Genomic DNA, 18,305 nt, shown 5'->3' with positions numbered 1-18,305 from the left:
TTCCCAGGGAGCTGAATTTCAGAAAACATTGAAGAATAGATGCCTATAAGTTTGGTTTTGCTTGTTTTGTTTTGTTTTCTAACTGCAGTTGCCCTGCTAAGGCAGTTTTTTGAAAGTGGAGCTGGGATACTTAGTATATACTGATGTTCTAGTGTCTGCATTTAAGAAGGAATATATAGAAGGTTTAGTAACTTGTATTTGTCTTTGGGGAGAAAAGTGTCCTTTGTCCATTTAGATCTAATCTGGACATGTTCACATTTGAAGATAAAATAAATACATCTGTCCATTTTCTATTTTTAATAGTCCTTTAAAATAAACAACGTACTGAATATTGTTCCTCTCAGTTTTGAAAAAAATTACATGTCATAAAATTAAGACAGAAAAAGGAATACCATGTGCAGATGAAGTGAAAATCGCTGAAGTTCCTGGTGCGATTACGGTGGTTAGGCACACAGTGCTGAGGCGAGAAGTTTTGCAGACGGCTGCCTCTTGTTCTGAAGGAACGCTGGGTTGTGAGCTCTCTCTATCCATGTCAAGGTTGTACCATTTTGTGAGTGGCTTATTTTGCTATTTCCCTGCGTAGGCTCTTTAGTGGCAGCCATATTAGCTACTGATGACGACTCTGGTATAAATGGCGAAATCACATATACTGTAAGTGAAGACGATGAAGATGGTATGTTCTTCCTGAACCCAGTTACTGGAGTCTTCAACCTGACTCGTGTGTTGGACTACGAAGTGCAACAGTATTACATACTGACTGTCCGTGCGGAAGATGGAGGAGGGCAGTTCACTACCATCAGAGTGTACTTCAATATATTAGACATAAATGATAACGCGCCGGTATTCAACATGACCTCGTACAGCACGTCTTTGATGGAGAATCTCGCTCCAGGATCTGCTATTCTCAACTTCAGCGTCACTGATGCAGATGATGGTATGTGCTTCCTCATATCCTAAATTTCTGATGATAAATAAATACTTCATGTTAGATACATATTATAAGACCTAATATAAAGGGCAAATTAGGGATACCATAATTTGTTTTAGGCACTCTGTAGACAGAGATTATTTACTTCATATTTCCCATTAGGTCTAAGAACGTGGGTTTCTTCCATGTTTTTATCTATCATAAATTAAAAATACAATCAAGTAATATTTCTTTGGTATTGCTGTTGTGGAAACAAGTTGCAAAGCAATATTATACTTAAGAGTGTGTTACAGCAGTTAAGCACCAAGGGACAATTCTTTAGACATGTTCATGTTGCACATTTTTTTCTTAAAGTGTATATTCTAAATATAAATAAGATACTTCATCTGTAATCATCACAGAAAATCTCTTTAAATGCTTTATATCTTTAATTGAATCGTGAAGAGAATTGCATAATATTGATAATGGAGGCTAAAAAACTGATTAAAACATGGGAAATTTTCTCTGTAAAATAAGATTTAATCTTCAGATTATTTATAGTTTTGGGGAGATGTTATTGGAGCATAAAAGATACAATCTTTATAGCTTAAGTAGTTTGCCATGTAGTTTATGTCCAAAAAATAGTAATTACAGAATATGGCCATAAAATACATTAAAAAAAAATCATTCTGAACAGTATCACATTTTCTTAGATGTCCACAGACATTAGTCAGGGTGACTTAATACAAAATAATTCATAAAACTCATACTGACTTTATAGGTGAAGGATATTTTTGTGACATGCTGAGCAGTTTTGCCTCCTCTCAATGTGATTGATGTTGGCTCTGCAAAGCCCTTAAAATTTCTTACCATGAAATATGTGCTTTAAGTGCAAAGCACTTACATGCTTAGAAGAATCCCAGGTTATATGCACAAAACAAGTGAACTGATCAAGATTATTCAATAAAATGTTTTTTTTTCCTCAAGAAAGGCTAGATTGTCCAGATTTGGACTTTTTTTGTGAAACACTCTAGCACTGACAGATAGAAATTGTGCAGCTAGTTTTGAGATGAAACTGAGAAAGTGAGAGAGAATAGACTCCATGAGACAAGCCCACAAGTTAGCAATTATAACTTAGTCAAATTGGCTATTCTTGCATGGATCTCTCTTTCACTTGTGTTAAGAGCTCTTATTTTATAAAACTTGTTATAAATTGGGAAAAGAAGTGGTGCTCAAATCTTGCATATTCTTGATTGTTCCTACAGACTAGATAATGAGTTTGTATCTAATCCATCTCCTCTCTTCTTTTCCTATCCAAGTATTCCTCATTTTATCATGATGTACAGTGGGAAGAAAATACAGAATGAAAAAAACCAGACTCTAACAACCAAAAAAAAAAAAAAAAAAAAAAGTTTTAAGAACTTAGAAATATATTGTTTGATTTTAAATGCCCTAAAAGTGATTTCACTTAATGGTTATGGGTCTACTTTCCTTTTTTTCTGTACTTCATACATTTCCATCTGTGTACAGTGGACCTGAAATATTTCATAGCATTCACGGATCATTTTATGGTCATCCTACACTCAGTTAGGAAGGAAGTAAATGAATATTCAAGGTGCAGTGCATTGAAAAGTCAGATATCTTGCCTTTTCTGGTTTTTGACACACTTTTCTAGCAGGTTAGATTTAAAGTTCATAGGGCAGAAACTTCATTACAAGAGCATGCCAGATTGAGTTCCCCAATAAGACTGCAACTTCTGCAAATTCTATGATCTATGTGCGTTGTTCTTTCCAGCCCCAAATTTGTTATCCATATGTTTTCTTATATTTATCTAGAGCACAGAAATAACTAGGAATGTAGTCCTCTCTGTGCGGCTCATAGATAATATACTCAATGCACATGAATAAAACATCATTGATGGTTTATGTTAAATGGTCCAACAGCTTGTAAGAGCTCTGAAAAGTCATTGTTTTATAATGAGATATACCTTAGGATAAGCACCGATCAAGGGCAAAAAGGACTGTGATAGCAAAACAACTCCCATTCTTTCCTGTTTGACATACCCCGAGGGAAAAAATAGCTGTTTATGTCCACTTGAATAGTGTTATGTACAGATGAATAGTAAGTATCAGCTACAGCTCTCGATTATTTACCGAAGACTAGAAGAGTTCAGTTTTCTTGAACACTTGCACGTTCATTTCAAGGTTTGCATTTTCATTTTTTCCACTTAGAAGTAACAGAAACATCCATTTTGCTTCTCAGGGCAAAGCAAGCTCTTGTCTGTTTGTTAATACGCGTAGCAAAATATTTCTGCAGGCAAAAAATTGGAGGGGTTCCCAATTGGACTCTATAGGTATTTACAGGTTGGAAAAAGTGGGTTTTTTGTTTGTTTGTTTTTGTTTTCTTTTTTTTTTTAACTATCAAGCAAATGAAAACAGAAACAAAACCCTTGAAAGAGCCTTTTGAAAACTGATGGCTTCATCTGTGAGCTCTCACTCAGTTTTCCCAGGTTACCCCCTGAGATTAAACAGATCCAAAGCTTAGCCAAGGGGAGGAAGCCCTTTGTTCTCAGTAAGAAAAATCCACTCCCAGGCTGGAGAAGGGATGCCTGAGGTGCACAGCTCCAGCTTGGCATACTGTCTTTTAAAAAAACTATCATTCATTCCTTGTCTTCAGTTAAGTGGAAGTCCCAGCTCCACTGATATTTAGGAAAATCTCCCACTGCTTCAGTAGAGCCACCATTTAATCTTTATAAGCCTTAGCACCATTGAGACCTAAGAAAATACAAGGCAAGGAATGAAAAGGTCCATGGAAGTTGTTTGTCCCCATCTACCTTGGTCAAAGAAGAACAAGTAATAAGTTGCAAAGAGAACAAATAGCAAAATATACTGCAGAAAACAGTGGCGAAAAAGAATATTTGAATATAATAAAATAATTTACTTTTGTAAAATCTAATTCTTCCTCATTTCCAAGGCCAAACAGCAAAATCTTTAATTACAAAATGTATTCAACTGAAATCAGAAGATTTCTATCTGTATAATTAATCATTTTAAAATACAACTGAACAGAAATAGAATAGCATTACACTTTCAGTATTTCACTTGATCAAAGTAATGCAGAAACACTAATAAATAGCGTATAAATATATTAATATCTTTAATTAATTAAACTATTTTGTCTTTCATGTTTGATTCTATTTACTTTATAATTAAGTTTCTACAAGAGACGAGAGAGGGAAGTATGCCAATTAGAGTGGCCAGAGGGAGAAAGGCAGGCAGAACTAGTTTCTGATTCTAAGCATAATAAATAGGAATGATTAATAAATCGAATACAGAGCTAATTTTATTATCAAAGCAATTCAGTCAGAAGGAAAAGATGGAGCTTCTAAGTAAAATAGGGAAAATGCAAAGCAAAGTAATTAGCTACTTAAGCAGACAACTCGGTTTACTTTGCATGAAAAAAGTGAGTTTGAGGGGTAAAGCAGGAGAGAGCAGTCTGTTAATCCATTTATCCTAAATCACAGTCTTTATGACCCAACATGAAAAAGCAAAAAATTCAACATTATTTAAAATGCAAGTAAGGGAAATATGTCTAAGAGAGAAAATAGTCTTCAATTAGGTGTTTAGAACTAGTTCTGGAATGAAAGTATCAACATATATTTGTTTGCTATAGGGCACATTTAAGGTCATTTCATAGCCTTGTCAGGATTCAGAATTCATTTCCCTTACCAAAATTATAAATCTTTTACTTGACCATAATTACTAGTTATGTTTTGATCATGAGATGTTCATCTGAGATTTCTGAACGCTCTTCCATATACGGTAAGCATACCTCTCTGCAGTATTCACTGTTGGCCTGCCCACTCTGGGCTTGGGAGTTTCTGCTTTGGGGTTTTTGTAACTGGGTGGAAAAATTCTTGAAACGATGACGTCAATAATGTTTCTTACCAGAAATGGGAGGAAAGAAGCAAAAAATCTGTTTCATAAGCAGCAGAACTACTGAATGTTGGTTTCTGATGGATCTATCTCCTTTATCCCTAGCCGTTGTCTAGGGGAAAACCTACCCTATGCTCAGCAAGTCACTTCCACTGAACAAAATATGGAGTTGAGCTCCTTTCTTTCAGTGGCTGCTCTATTTGATCTCTCTCCCTCTTTTTCTTTTTTCTGTCTCCTTCTTTTTCTCTTTTTCTTTCTTGCTTTTCCTTTATAGCTCACTTTTTCCTTTTTTCACTCTCTTTTGCTCTCTTTCTCTTCTACTCTTGTCAGAATACAATTATTTCAAAGATGTTTATTCTACTATGAAACCCAGCTGATGTTAGCTAATAGATTCAAAAATTACGAGGAGGTGGCCATTAAGCAGCATGATCGTGTAATCCTCATTTCTGTAGGAAATCAGGCTAGAAACCTTGATATCTAGGTCAGTGGGATCAAGTTACAGTCTCTCTACCTTTTTTTCTCCCCCTCTCCCAGGCTCCAACTCGCAGCTGTCCTTCAGCATCGCCTCTGGGGACAGCTTGGGACAGTTCAGTATTGACAGGAACGGAGTACTGAGCATCAAACGGCCTTTGGATCGGGAAAGTCAATCTTTCTATAGCCTTGTCGTTCAGGTGCATGACATGGCTGCTCCCCCAGCGTCCCGATACACGAGCACGGCTCAGGTTTCAATTATTCTGCTGGACGTGAACGACAGCCCTCCGAGCTTCATCTCTCCGAAGCTGACCTACATTCCGGAAAACACCCCGATAGATACAATTGTATTCAAAGCCCAGGCAACTGATCCGGACAGCGGTCCAAACAGCTACATTGAATACAGTCTGCTTAGGCCTTTGGGAAATAAATTCAGCATTGGCACTATAGATGGTGAAGTAAGACTTATTGGGGAGCTTGACAGAGAAGCGGTGTCTAACTATACGTTGACTGTGGTAGCTACCGACAAGGGCCAGCCATCCCTTTCTTCATCAACAGATGTGGTTGTAATAGTCCTTGACATTAATGATAATAACCCCCTTTTTGCACAGAAGCTTTATAAAGTAGAAGTTGGGGAAAATACTTTAACAGGGACAGATTTAATCCAGGTGTTTGCTGCCGATGGAGATGAGGGTACAAATGGGCAGGTCCGCTATGCCATCATCAGCGGAGATCCTAGTAATGAGTTTCGGATCGATTCTGTTACGGGGGTAATAACGGTTGCTAAGCCTTTGGACAGAGAGAAGAAGCCTTCCTATACACTGACTGTTCAGTCGTCTGATCGTGGAAGCAGCCCAAGGACTGATACCACTACAGTCAATATTATTCTGAAAGATGTTAACGATTATATTCCCACGTTTGAACTTTCTCCCTACTCTGTGAATGTCCCTGAGAACTTAGAGGTACTTCCAAAAGTTATTCTTCAGGTCAGTACATTCAGAAAATATTTATTTGCTACAGTTATAAAAAGTCTAAGACATAATTTAAAAGTTGTTTTGGGGGCTGTAATCATCTCATATGCAATTTCTTTCTTGGTTTCTTTCTTTTTCGTTCTTTTTTTTTTTTTTTTTTTTTTTTTTTTTACAGAAGTTTACGTTAGGCTTTGGTGTTTACCTTCCTATTTTATTCATACACTAGGATTGTAGGAGTTTGCTGTATTATCTCGAATTGACTTCAACTTTCATGCAGCAAATTCCTCAATCTGTGATTATTGACTAGAGAATGAGAGGGTCTGTTACAAGTAATGAAAGGTTGTGACATGGATTCAGTAAGCTGGAGATGCAATACTTAGGGAGCCTATACCAAGTGATCTGTGGTTTTCACCAGTCCCCAACATAGTCTTTACTGTATTCATGCCTGGGAAAGAGAAGTCATCAACTATTTAATATTTTCAAACACTTTTAAGTTCATCACCATTCTGTTAAGTCGTTTTACAATTACAGATAATTTATAATGGGATTTAAGGCGTATGGATTAATTCAATCCATTAATTTGGATCAGTGTCATGGCTATCCCAGTAAAATTATGAAGATCCTTCACTCATCAGTTATTGATATTTCTTCCCATGTGTTTGCATTGCTTTTGTAGGTTGTAGCAAGGGACGATGATCAAGGCCTGAATAGCAAGCTTACTTATGTTCTCATGAGTGGAAATGAAGAAGGAGCCTTTATTCTCTCGGCCAGTGGGGAGCTCCGCTTGGTGCAGAGCTTGGACCGAGAGACAAAGGAGCAGTATATTTTACTGATCACAGCTGCTGATTCAGGTAAAGCAAATGTACTGGCTCTTCTAAATATATTTTGTTTTTACTTGAAAACATTGCATTCTGAATATAAAATAAATATTTTTAGATTGACTCAAATTTAGCGCTTGGAAATTGGTACCCAAGTTCTAATCTAGATCTCAGTGGTAAAAGGTAGACTCACCTGAAGTCAAAGGGAGCATCAGTTTCATGAAAGCAGGGTTTTGTCCGTAGATATAGGTGCCTGATTTTAGTAAGATTCACTATAAATTTAGAAGAACCCATCTTTTTTTTTTTTTTTTTTTTTTTTTTTTTTTTTTTTTCCCTCAGTAATAATAAGTGGTCCTAACTGGGTCATGGGGAGCCTTATGAACAGCTATGCAAAACCAATGTACTGTGCAGACATGTCAAACCGGTGGCTGGAAAACAACTGAGGGCTTTTCAGTTAATCTCATGGAAATGTTACCTCTGAAATGTGAGGACAATTAAAATAGCAACATTTTAGTTGTCACCTTTGCTCAACATCCAGTTATATATGTTTGCTCTAGAATCCCAAATGTTTCCGGGTTCTGTAAGTTTAAAACACAGACATGACTGCTTTTTAGGAAGTTTAATTACACTTTCACTTTAGGTGTCCAAGTATGAAATTTTTTTTGCAGATTTTGGTATGAATATTAGTAATGAAGACAAACTGGGTCGTATTCCAGACTGATCTTCAGTCCCCAGAGTCTGATGAGATGTTACTGCAGAGCTTGGTCTTATTTTCTAATAATAAAAATAGAAGCAAGCCCATCTTGTTGACAAGTTGATACAGTTTTGATTTCTGCCATATTGTGTGCAGTATCTTATGTCAGTGACAATACATTGCCAGTATTGGCTTATATTTTCCCATTGTAGCAGAGCTCAGGCTTTTTACAGTCTGAGCACAGCTGAAGCTGCAGAATGCAGTTTTAGGACTTGATATATGATTTGTCTTGCATTTTGGCTAGAGATGCTATATCGTGTTGTATTTTTTACACTGGCTTTCCATTACTGTGTAACTGCAAGGGGCTCAGTTGTGACTTGGACTCAGACATCCTTACATTCTTGCAGAAGCTTAGGCTGGATACATAAGAGAAAGCGGACGCTGGATGTCTGTTTAATCTCCCAGTCCACATTGGCAGGAATCAATTAGGAATATAGAGAATTTAGCCTTGCAATTACAAATTACGCTAAGTCTGAACTGATGAGACGTGTCATGCAGCAAGCATCTTTCCCAGAAAAAAGGAGAGCAAGAAGCTAATTTTACTCCTTGCCTAGCATTATGTATAAGCTAAAAATTTGACATATTTGACAAATAGCCCAACCTTTTCCTAAACTCAGCTTCCTAAGGAATGTGAAATCCAGGAGAAGGTTTACCCAGCCATAGCAAATAAAAATATTTATTTGTGTCGGGAGACTTCTGAGTTTCAAATAGTCCGTGGGAGACTTTAATACGTGAAGTGTGCATGGGGCCTTTGCCTTAAGTGGTTGACAAGAATAGCAGCACATTTCATTAGTTCCTATGTTTAAACATGTAAATATTACGCTGATTAAATATTATTTGAAGCTGTTGTTTTAAATGTGCTGTGTTCTCATAAAGCTAACTCACAGGTTGCTCTTTCCTCTTATCACTGACAAAGGAAACTTGCAGAATTGTTCAGAAACAGATGTTAATGGTAACTTTAAGCTAAATTTAACTGTTGTACTGTGCACTCTGACTAATCTACAGTGATTTGGTATAGTTTTTAACCAACCATATGAATAACATTAGATAATATCTTTTGATTAGACTAGAGACTTATTCTAAATTCATACCATCAAAGGAAACATTTAAAACTATGCTGAAGCATATTCATTATTTATCTGAACTAAAATATCATAAGAAAATGTCCTGCTCCAGTAGAAGTCAATGCCAAAACTTCTCTTGCTTTTGTGGAGGCAGGATATGGACCATAGTCGTAATAAATCCTTTAAGTACTTTAAATATATTACATACTTAAGAAATTCTGGGAGATCCCTGTTTTGTTTAAATTAGTCATACTGAGTGCAAGCAGTCTAGGTAGTAAAGAAGACTGTGGCATATCATTTGTTTGAGACCTGTTAAAGGATGATGTTTGTCACAGTCATGTGGAACAAAGGGACCAAGTTATGAGCTCTGTCAAACTGCCTCTCAAATTTTATATTACTGTATATTACTTTAACATATGTGGAATGTGTTTGTACTACAGTAGACTGTAGTAGGCAACTGAAATAGGAAAATGTTATGGGGGAAGAGGCCTTTCTAAGAGTTGCAGTTTATCAGAAAAATATATTAATTTATTTAGAAAAGTCAAAAACCTAGCAAAAGCTGTCAGTGCGGGTGTGTGGCACGTACCCAGGTGATAACATACGACCTTTGCTAGTGTGGCATTTGTTTCATGGAACAAGGTAGTTCTGGCCGTACCCTCGGTATGGTCATGACGCTATGCAGAAATGAGTAAAAAGAGTGGTTTGAGTGTTAGGTTTTTGAGTGGCATTTACAAAGACAGTCATCACAGTTCTTTGCATACTGTAGCTCTGTTTCTTCTGGTTTTAGCCGATCTGCAGAAAGAAGGATTTTGCATAGGGACAGTTCTCCCACACGGACGCATCCTCCTCCCTCTCCTCCCTCCCCCCCAAATAATGCTTCTCTGTTGGAAAGCAGTGCCTGCCAAAATGTTGAAGAAAGCAGACTTTCTGAAATCATTCTCATCCTTATTATCTCTGAAAATAAATCAAGGGAAAGGTATTATCCTTTGCACTTTTTTTGGCTTTTATTAGCTGTAAAAAAAAAAAAAAAAAAATCTTTCAGATTGCCTTTAGCAGCCCGAGCAACAATCTTGCCATATATGGTGCAACTTGTTTAGTTTTGTTACTGATAAAAATCACAGTAGACGTCCAGATGCAGTTAGCTTTGGAGATGTCTGGGTAGCACATCAAGGGCAAAATTTTGACTGTCCAGCCCTTTTCCCATTTTCCTCAGAATCTTTGCCTCTCAATTTTTATAAGCTACGCACTGATTAATTGAAGACATTAAAGGATAATATCCTGCCCCTAAGGAAGTTATGCCAAGTCTTCCCTTTGTTTCAAGGAAGCAGGCACAATACCAACCTAGAAGCATCTTAAGGCATAAGGAACTGATGGGTTCTCCACTAGTTTTCTGCTGTCTTCCTGATCTCCCCATACATAATCAAGGATGTCTTACTTTTCTCATATTTATTATCACCTCATCAGTTTGCAACTGTAGTTTTCACAGTATTCACCTACATTGTTTATGAAGAAATTAATGGAAAAAGAAATATTTTTCATTTTGCATTATTTTTAGCTGACCATGTAGTATATGGTATAGTCCTTAGCCTCAGAAGGCATCCGGGATCTCAGAGTTTCCATCTAGTCTGGAGGAGGGAAGAGACTGATGAAGCAGCTTTGGCACTTTGATCAGGGTGCCCCTTGGCACAGCTGTTAGTGACCACAGAGGTTTTTCCATGCTTCTTTTCCGTAAGCTGGGATCTTGATTTTCAGCCCTGTTCTGTCCATGCTCTTCCTTTGCTTTTGTACTTCTGATCTTCTCCAACGACTGTGTTGTTTAGGGTCTTAATTTAGTTGCATCTGTAAGCAGTAGGGAATTATTGCAGATACCCAAGTGTCTCTCACTAGGGACATTCAGCATCTTCCAGAATTGTACACCTGTGGCTTTGATCATGAAATGGAATATATTTCGACGCCCAAATTCACCCATTCCATTTTAGAGAGCCCCTCTTGCAGCACATGCTGCAGGCCAAAATGTGTGAATTATTATATAAATATAATGACAGGCAAAATGATGGAGTGTAGAATAACATGATAGTGTTTAGATTGCAGATGCTCCCCCAAAATATCTGCTAACATAAATGCCAAGAAACCTACGTGCAACTATTTGAATATGTCTTTATGGTCTGTTCTATCACATAAATCTTTTTTTTTTTTTTTTTGCTTTGCTTAGCTATACCCTTCTTTATGGCAAAACTGTTGGGAAAAGAGACTTTTTAGATTACTTTTTTTCACCCCATCTGGTGGGGACTCAGAGATGGGTAAACATTCAGTTCTGGCAGCATGACAAGAACTGGTGCGGCTGCTTTTATCGTACATGTCTTTAACTCTTTGAGCAGTTTTCTGGAGAAAATGTTAGCATTCCAACAGTCCTCCTCCTCATATTTATTGGTTGCAGAGATATAGAGTAGCACATCTGGAAAGTTGCTAGCTACCCAGGACTACTGTTTAAATGAACTGCAACTACCATATCATGGATTGGTGGGTCAGAAAGGCACGTTGCCACAGTGCAGCCAAAATCAAAATGTGACGTTTCTAATCAGAAAGCCGTGTTCCTGTGGGTGTTTTAATTTTATTTCATTTAAAAATAATCTGTTAACCAGTTTAGAAGAATAGTTCCAAAAAAAAAAAAAAAAAAAAAAAGTAGATTGATTATTACAATTATTTAACTCTTCTTTATATACCTCTCTAGCCTGCAGGAAAAACAACCATATGTTTTTTCTTTAGAAAATGTTGGCCATCAGCATATGCATTCTTTCCTTCAAGAATGCAGGAGAGCAACCAAACACCGGAGGTTATATCCTTCTCAGGAATTCTCTTTTGAGATATGTTTTTGGTCTGCTTCAGTCTTAAAATCAAATGAAATATGACAACTTAGTTTTATTTTTTTTTCTCATTGTTAACACATTTTAAGATATTTTCAGGTTTAGGGTCGCAAGTAAAGGACGACTCTATTTTCATACTGGAAAAACTGCAGCCTCTTTATTTTCTGATAACAATAGGAAAGAATCCCAAGAGTTAACATCGTGTCAGATTTATGTGACTGAGCTTAAAGACATTTATCCTCATCCTGTTTTCTTAGCATGCACTGTACTTCTACTTAACATGAAGCCTGCTGTGTGAAAAGGTGTTGCCTTAAAATGAATTCAGCTATTTTCAAAACAAATTCAGCTAGTTTTAAACCTGCTGTCAAAACAAACAACTCACAAATTGCTGTTAGAAATGTCCTGTTTTCCATGTTTTCTGTATCATATCTAAATATACATATCACTTATAAATAAATGAAGCTGACATATGCTTACCTCAGATGCATATTGGTTGACATAATCATTCTTCTCTTCTATGTAGTGTTTTGTACTACAGCTATTTTAAATTGAATGGGGGTTTCAATCCCAAGCCAAGTTATTTTTGAAGCTTTTCCTCAATACTATCTACTAATGACTAGTTTAACTATTTTAGTAGTTTTTTTTTTTTAAAACTGTTTTTTACTGGTACCAGAACTACTAGTTTAGTAGTCATGCATTATTTTTTCTATTTCTAGATCATACAATGGGAGAAATGAAATGGTGACAGACTGAACAGTGAGCTCACAGGATTTATTTTGCCTTACCATCATCTAAAATCAGGAGAGAAGGCAATTGAGAGTGACTTTTTGTAGCTGTATGAGGCTAACAAGAGGGTCTTATCCCTTTGCAGTGCCTAGAAACTGTTAGCAGTTTTTATTTTTTCTGTAGAACAGCTCAAAAAGACATTTAGGAAGTGGGATTACCGCAAAGTCAGTCGACGTCCCCTAGAGAGTAATTGTCAAGGAACAGAGCGTATCCGTGTCTATACGATGTGACACATTTGCTCCCCAAAGGAGATGAGGCTTTAGCCCATCCCTTCAGAGCACTGCCCTAGAAGATGCACACTCGAGCCCCACAGTAACATTTGAGGGATTTAGTCTTCTACTTGGAGTTAAATCTTCATTATTAGATCACTGTTTTCAAAATAGTTCAGTGATAGCCTGTGGGCTAAATCCAAGCATCTGTGTTCTCGGGGGTGAGCGGCAGGAGAGACGAATATTCAGGCTGGCAAAGGGCTCAGGCTGGCCTGTGCAAGTTGAAATATCTGTAAAATCAATGAAAGCTAGGGTTTTTTTTTCGCTTGTGTTAAAATCATGGCTGGAACTTGAGCTTTGAGACAAACTTAAACACATTACGGATTTTATTTGGACAAGGCTGTCAAAGCTAGAAATACCTATTAAAGTGTTTATTCTCTTTAGTTACACATTTGCTGCTTCTAGAAAAGGGCTTAATTTAACTGCACATCTTTTCATTCAAACATTTCTCCTATATAATTCCCTTTCTCTTCTCTGCTGTGATTGTGGAGACTCCAGCAGATACTTGACAGTCTTATTTCAGATAGGATAAATTGCTTCTACCTGAGGCTTGTTGAGTGAAAGGTTCTCGGTTTCAATGCATTCAACAAAAGAAAAAGAAGAGAAATTATTTTAAATAATTTAAGATCTTCTAATTTACTGTTAGTGTATGTAATCCACTGATCACTAATTTGTACCTTTTAGAGAGAGTAGTATTTGGAAACATGGCTTCAGATAGCTTGCTTTGACAGAATCAGAAGCAAGGAGGTTCAGAAACCGGGTTGCTGGAAGAGAGCCAGGTATAGCAGAGCTGAGATGAGAGAGGAGGATATCAAGCACAGTATGCCTGTGTTTGTTTTGCAATATAAAATCCTGCAGAATATCCACATGAAAATAGAATAATGTTATTCACGTCCAAATGGTGTGAAGGAGAACTCCATAGATTTTTACATTTGGCGTGGATTCAGATCTCATATATAGATATATATATATTTTTTAACAGAGGACAAGCAGAATCCTAATGAGGATTCTCATAGTAGTATGAGAACATACTACTTTTATGGTTTAGGAAAGCATAACAATGGGTCTAAGAACATAGCCAAAAGTTTTAATTACTATACAGACACTCTTGAAATAATAATTAAAAATATCAGGTTTTACATCCTTCTTCAATAAAACTTATCCAGACTGTTAGTAGAAGCATGTGTTATTTAGAATTTTTTAGTAGTGTTATACAAATAGTGATGTGAATTGTTGTTATCTGCTTCAAGTAATGTATTTCTTTTGCAACCAAAAAAGAGTGAATAATAAGCATGGATGATGTTCTTTATTACTCTGTTAAGTGGGAGTTGTCACATTACTAGTGATCTAAGCAGGAATATCCAGTAATTCAGTGTTATTTCCCATCATGCACAGTTTCATACAAGAACCTTATAAAAATGACAAATGAGGAAAAACAGAAATTAGAAATAAATGGCTAGAGCATGCCAGCTTTTCCTGGCACTCCTGGGTGTGCCTTTAAGTGGCAAAAGCTGGTTTCTGCTCAGCTTCAAAGGGTTAATTTAGTAGAGCAATGTGCGTGTTTTTAATGCTGGATTACAAATTTATCTGCTTAAAATTTTAAAAGTTTAAAAGGTGAACTTACAAAATATTCTAGGGCGCTTCAATTTTCATCGAGTTTGGCCATGGTCAGGCAAAATGGTGTACATGGTTGATCCAAAAGAGTGAAGGCTGACTGTCAGACCTTTACTTACAAACTGTCTTCAGTGTTGTCCTGGCTTTTGTTTGCTTTGCTATTATTATTTCTTAACACATTGTTGCCAGTTTTAGGAAAATACAGCAGTTTTATCTCCTTGAAAAAAATTTCTCAGAAACTTTTGGAAACCAGAAAACAGGCTAGAATATAGTGCTTAATATGTAGAATTTAGTTGATTAACAAAAATTCAAGGAAGAAAGAACTGCTGTAAATTTTCAGGCTATTACAATCCTTCTCCTGGAAATGTGTTGATGAGTTTGCTGCCTGCAAGTAATTTGTTTTTGAGAAAGAATAAAGGCAGTCATTATGCCATGCAAGGAAAAATTTTCAACCTGTGAGAAAAACTAAAATTTTCCAGAGATGGTGATCTGAAACTGTTGTTTAAATAGAAAGTTACACCTAATAAATTGGAAGTCTGTTAGCTGATTCTTCAACAACAAAGCTACAATTTCAGGGAGCCCTAATTACAAGGATAAAAACAATAAAACGTGCACATATGGTCTGAATGCTTATCCTGATGGTTAATCTTCACTATTTGTGGAGGGTGTTTTTAAACTATAATTCAAAATCATGCATTACAGGAATTTTGCTGTGGGATATTCAGGAGTCATAAGCAGTCAAAAATCAACTCAGTCAGCAGACCCTGCAGGAGCCAACTTCCCTATTTTTTTTCTGTTTACAGCAATAACTTATAACAAGGATAAGTAATCCGTGGTTTTAAGAAAATATTTTTTTAGTGTCTACGCCTTTCTTTTAAGTTGCAGTTCTGTTTTCTTTAAATCTTACTATGGTCCTTGGAGGCTTTTGCAGTATGTACATGCCTACAAAGTGCTTACCCGTTGCACCCTCTGAGAACTGCATGCAGTAGGGACACATGTAGAAGCACACTTGCATCCAGATATTTGCCGGTGCTTGTATGGGCATTATATTCAAATGTGAAAAGTTGGCTTTAAGGAGTCATTTTTGAGACATATGCAGAAAAAGACAACTTCTTGCTCTGCAGCTAAATGCAGTTCTGGCAAAGAAAGTTGTCTGCGGAGTGACTGCACATGTCTTTTCTAAGCACCATCTCCAATGACTTGCACCTTATTACATTATTAGATTGTTAGATTATATGTGTGTGTCAAGGGTTATATGGCACATGAGATTAATGCTTGTGCTGTTCATTGGAGGGGAACAGAATTTGACAGCCACAGGTTGCTAAATCACATCTGCTTGTGGCAGAAACCTGGGATTCAGCTTATGCTGTACACAATGTGCCAGCACTTACCTTCAGGAGCTTTAAAATTTGCTAAAGGAAAATAGCAATGGGAAAAAATGCTAAACTGGAGGAATATACTATCCACTATTCTTCAGACGAATAAGTGGTAAATTTATGTGTGAATGTGTGTGTGTGTAGAAAGAGATTTGGAATAGCTTGAAGTTGTTGTGGTAAGTATATAGTATAGTTCTGCTTTATTATATGTATTTTAATCTCAGGACGTGTCTGTATTCTGATGGGTCCAGTTCTGTAACAGTGGAACAACGTTTTCTCTTTTGATCAACAGCATGTAAACGGAAAGGAAAGACAACTGTGTGCATAGTCCAAAGAGCTTAAAACTATTTGCGTATGTGCAAGTTTCACCCTTTCCATAACATGCTGCGTATAGAGCAGCTTAATCTGGCCCCCGTTGTGAAACCGCAAAGCTTGGTGAATTCATAAGGCACGTTCAATCAAGCAGGAAAGAGCCAAATTTTAAAAACCATTTGGATAAAAACAAGTCAGAGATCCCATCTTGTTTGGGACAGAGGCCTCTCTTGCCGAGAAACCGAGGCCACTCTCACGACGTGTGCGAGTCCAAGCGTTTGCCCGCCTGCACGAGCAGGTCCGCGTGCGCCTGGAGGTGCCGCCGCTTGAGCGAGGCTCCACCGCCTCGTGAGGTGTTTGCGCCTGGCCACCTCTGCTCCCCAACTCTGTTTGCTGCCAGCATCTTCAGGCTGGGGAGATGTTGAGGTTTCTAATATTAAATTCTTTGTCCTCATCAGTTCATCCTTGCAAGCATGCGGTTTTATCTCAGCAATTGTCTTGTTTTTTGAAAACAAAATCATCTCTGGGAACTCCTAGGTGTCGCAGCTACTACTTTGCACCTAGCCAGCTATGTGACGAACTCAGATTTGACACTTGCTCAGAGATTTCTAAAATTGTGGTTCTTGCATGGTCTTACTCACCTGTCACGTATTGAGCTGAATGAGATTAGAGCTGGCTTCCAAGTTTTTATTACATTTGTTTGTAAACTACTTATTTCTGCTTTTATCTTAGCATATGCTAAGTTTGCCAGTTTTTTAGGACTTGATATGAAAGCACATAGCGAAAAATTGAGCTAAGGGAAAACCAAACAAAAAATAGTCAACATATCCAACCAGGGTAAATATTTGTGGTGCAATCTTGAAACAAGAACTACTTATTTTTCTCATTTTGCATGTGCACTTTCTTTTACATTCCTGGAAAATAAGTTAATTTAAACTCTTCCATATTTCAAATCTAGATTCATGTGCACTAAACATCAAATTTATAATGCACGCTTGTTCCTTTTTAACTTACTCAGCCTCCGTATTTATTTTAAAACTCTCCAGTTGTGTGAGGCCCAGCACACCCTGTCTGCATTTAAATGCATGTAGAGAGATCGGCTGCCTTATTGTAAGAAAGGGCTTGTTTGCTTCAATGAAAAAAGTTACTGCTGTCTAATAGCACATACAACTTCTGGCCCTGGGACTCATTCACCGAGTGTTTAACTGCAGAAATGAAATCGGCTTTGTTGCAAAGCAACACATTTCAGTGAAGCAAAAATTCCATTTCTGTTAAATCGCATTCCAGTTTTCAGGATAATGATGTGTTTAATTTACCACAAAACATGGTAAACTACCTATAGTATGACTTTTTTTATTACTCTTTTAGATTCATTTTATTTAATTTTATTCCCTTTTTTCATTTTAGTGAAACAGGTATCTGTACTTTTTATTTAAACCTCACTGTTAGTTTTCTAGCACTTAATTTTGATATTTTAATGCTTGCAAAAACTTTCGAGTTCCTGGTTTCTGAAAAGAATAATAGTTTCATTATTTGCATTACTAAGCATGGCACAGACGAGACCCAGAAGCCATTAATACTTCAAATATGTGGATATCATGCTGAACACAGACTCTTTTTTTTTTTCCCTATAAGCCATACAGTACCACACAGCTGAAATGATTGCCATTAACATCTTATTTTCCTGGATTTGCTTGAAGCATTGAAACTGCTGCGCGTTTGCTTCAATTGTTTTGTTTTGTTTTTTGCTACTCCACTAAATACTTTGATCATTCCCCCACCTATGCTGAAGTACAAGCGTGTACTGAGAGCTGAGCGTGCATCAGAGCAGGCGGCGCCACGTGTTTGGGGACTCCAGCGAGCCAGGACAGCTTATTCTGCTCTGTTTTCCCGAGTGAAGCCTGGCGGAGGTCGCGGGGGGTGTTTCCCGCGGAGGGTGGTGTGTCAGGACCTGCTGCGCCTCCGGCGGTAGCTGCTCCTGCCGCTTTCCGGGGCGCGTGCGCGGCGAGGAGCGGGCCGAGGTGCGGGCGAAGCAGGCTTGCGGTGCCTGCCTTTCCTGTGACTTCATGGCACGTAAGCATCAGCGCAAGTTAGAGGAGCGAGTGAATTGTGGCGAGTAACTGAGAAACGCATGGCTGCAGGTTAGCCTGGATTTGGCAAGTAG

The 18,305-nt window shown here is 37.4% G+C and overlaps 1 protein-coding gene across 1 annotated transcript in view; it reads left to right on the top strand.

Moving 5' to 3' along the window:
* Positions 1-18,305, top strand: part of FAT4 (FAT atypical cadherin 4) — a 143,626-nt gene that overhangs the window by 80,205 nt on the left and 45,116 nt on the right. Inside the window, exons 4-6 of the mRNA XM_062573988.1 lie at positions 584-934; positions 5,377-6,299; positions 6,961-7,135. Of these exons, the coding sequence (XP_062429972.1) occupies positions 584-934; positions 5,377-6,299; positions 6,961-7,135 (1,449 nt within the window). The remainder of the gene's footprint in view (positions 1-583; positions 935-5,376; positions 6,300-6,960; positions 7,136-18,305) is intronic.

The sequence above is a fragment of the Rhea pennata genome, chromosome 4 (assembly GCF_028389875.1).
Source record: "Rhea pennata isolate bPtePen1 chromosome 4, bPtePen1.pri, whole genome shotgun sequence".
In the NCBI taxonomy this organism is placed as follows: Eukaryota; Metazoa; Chordata; class Aves; order Rheiformes; family Rheidae; genus Rhea; species Rhea pennata.
The sequence above is the reverse complement of the archived record's forward strand: the minus strand, read 5'-3'. Positions and strand labels throughout refer to the sequence as shown.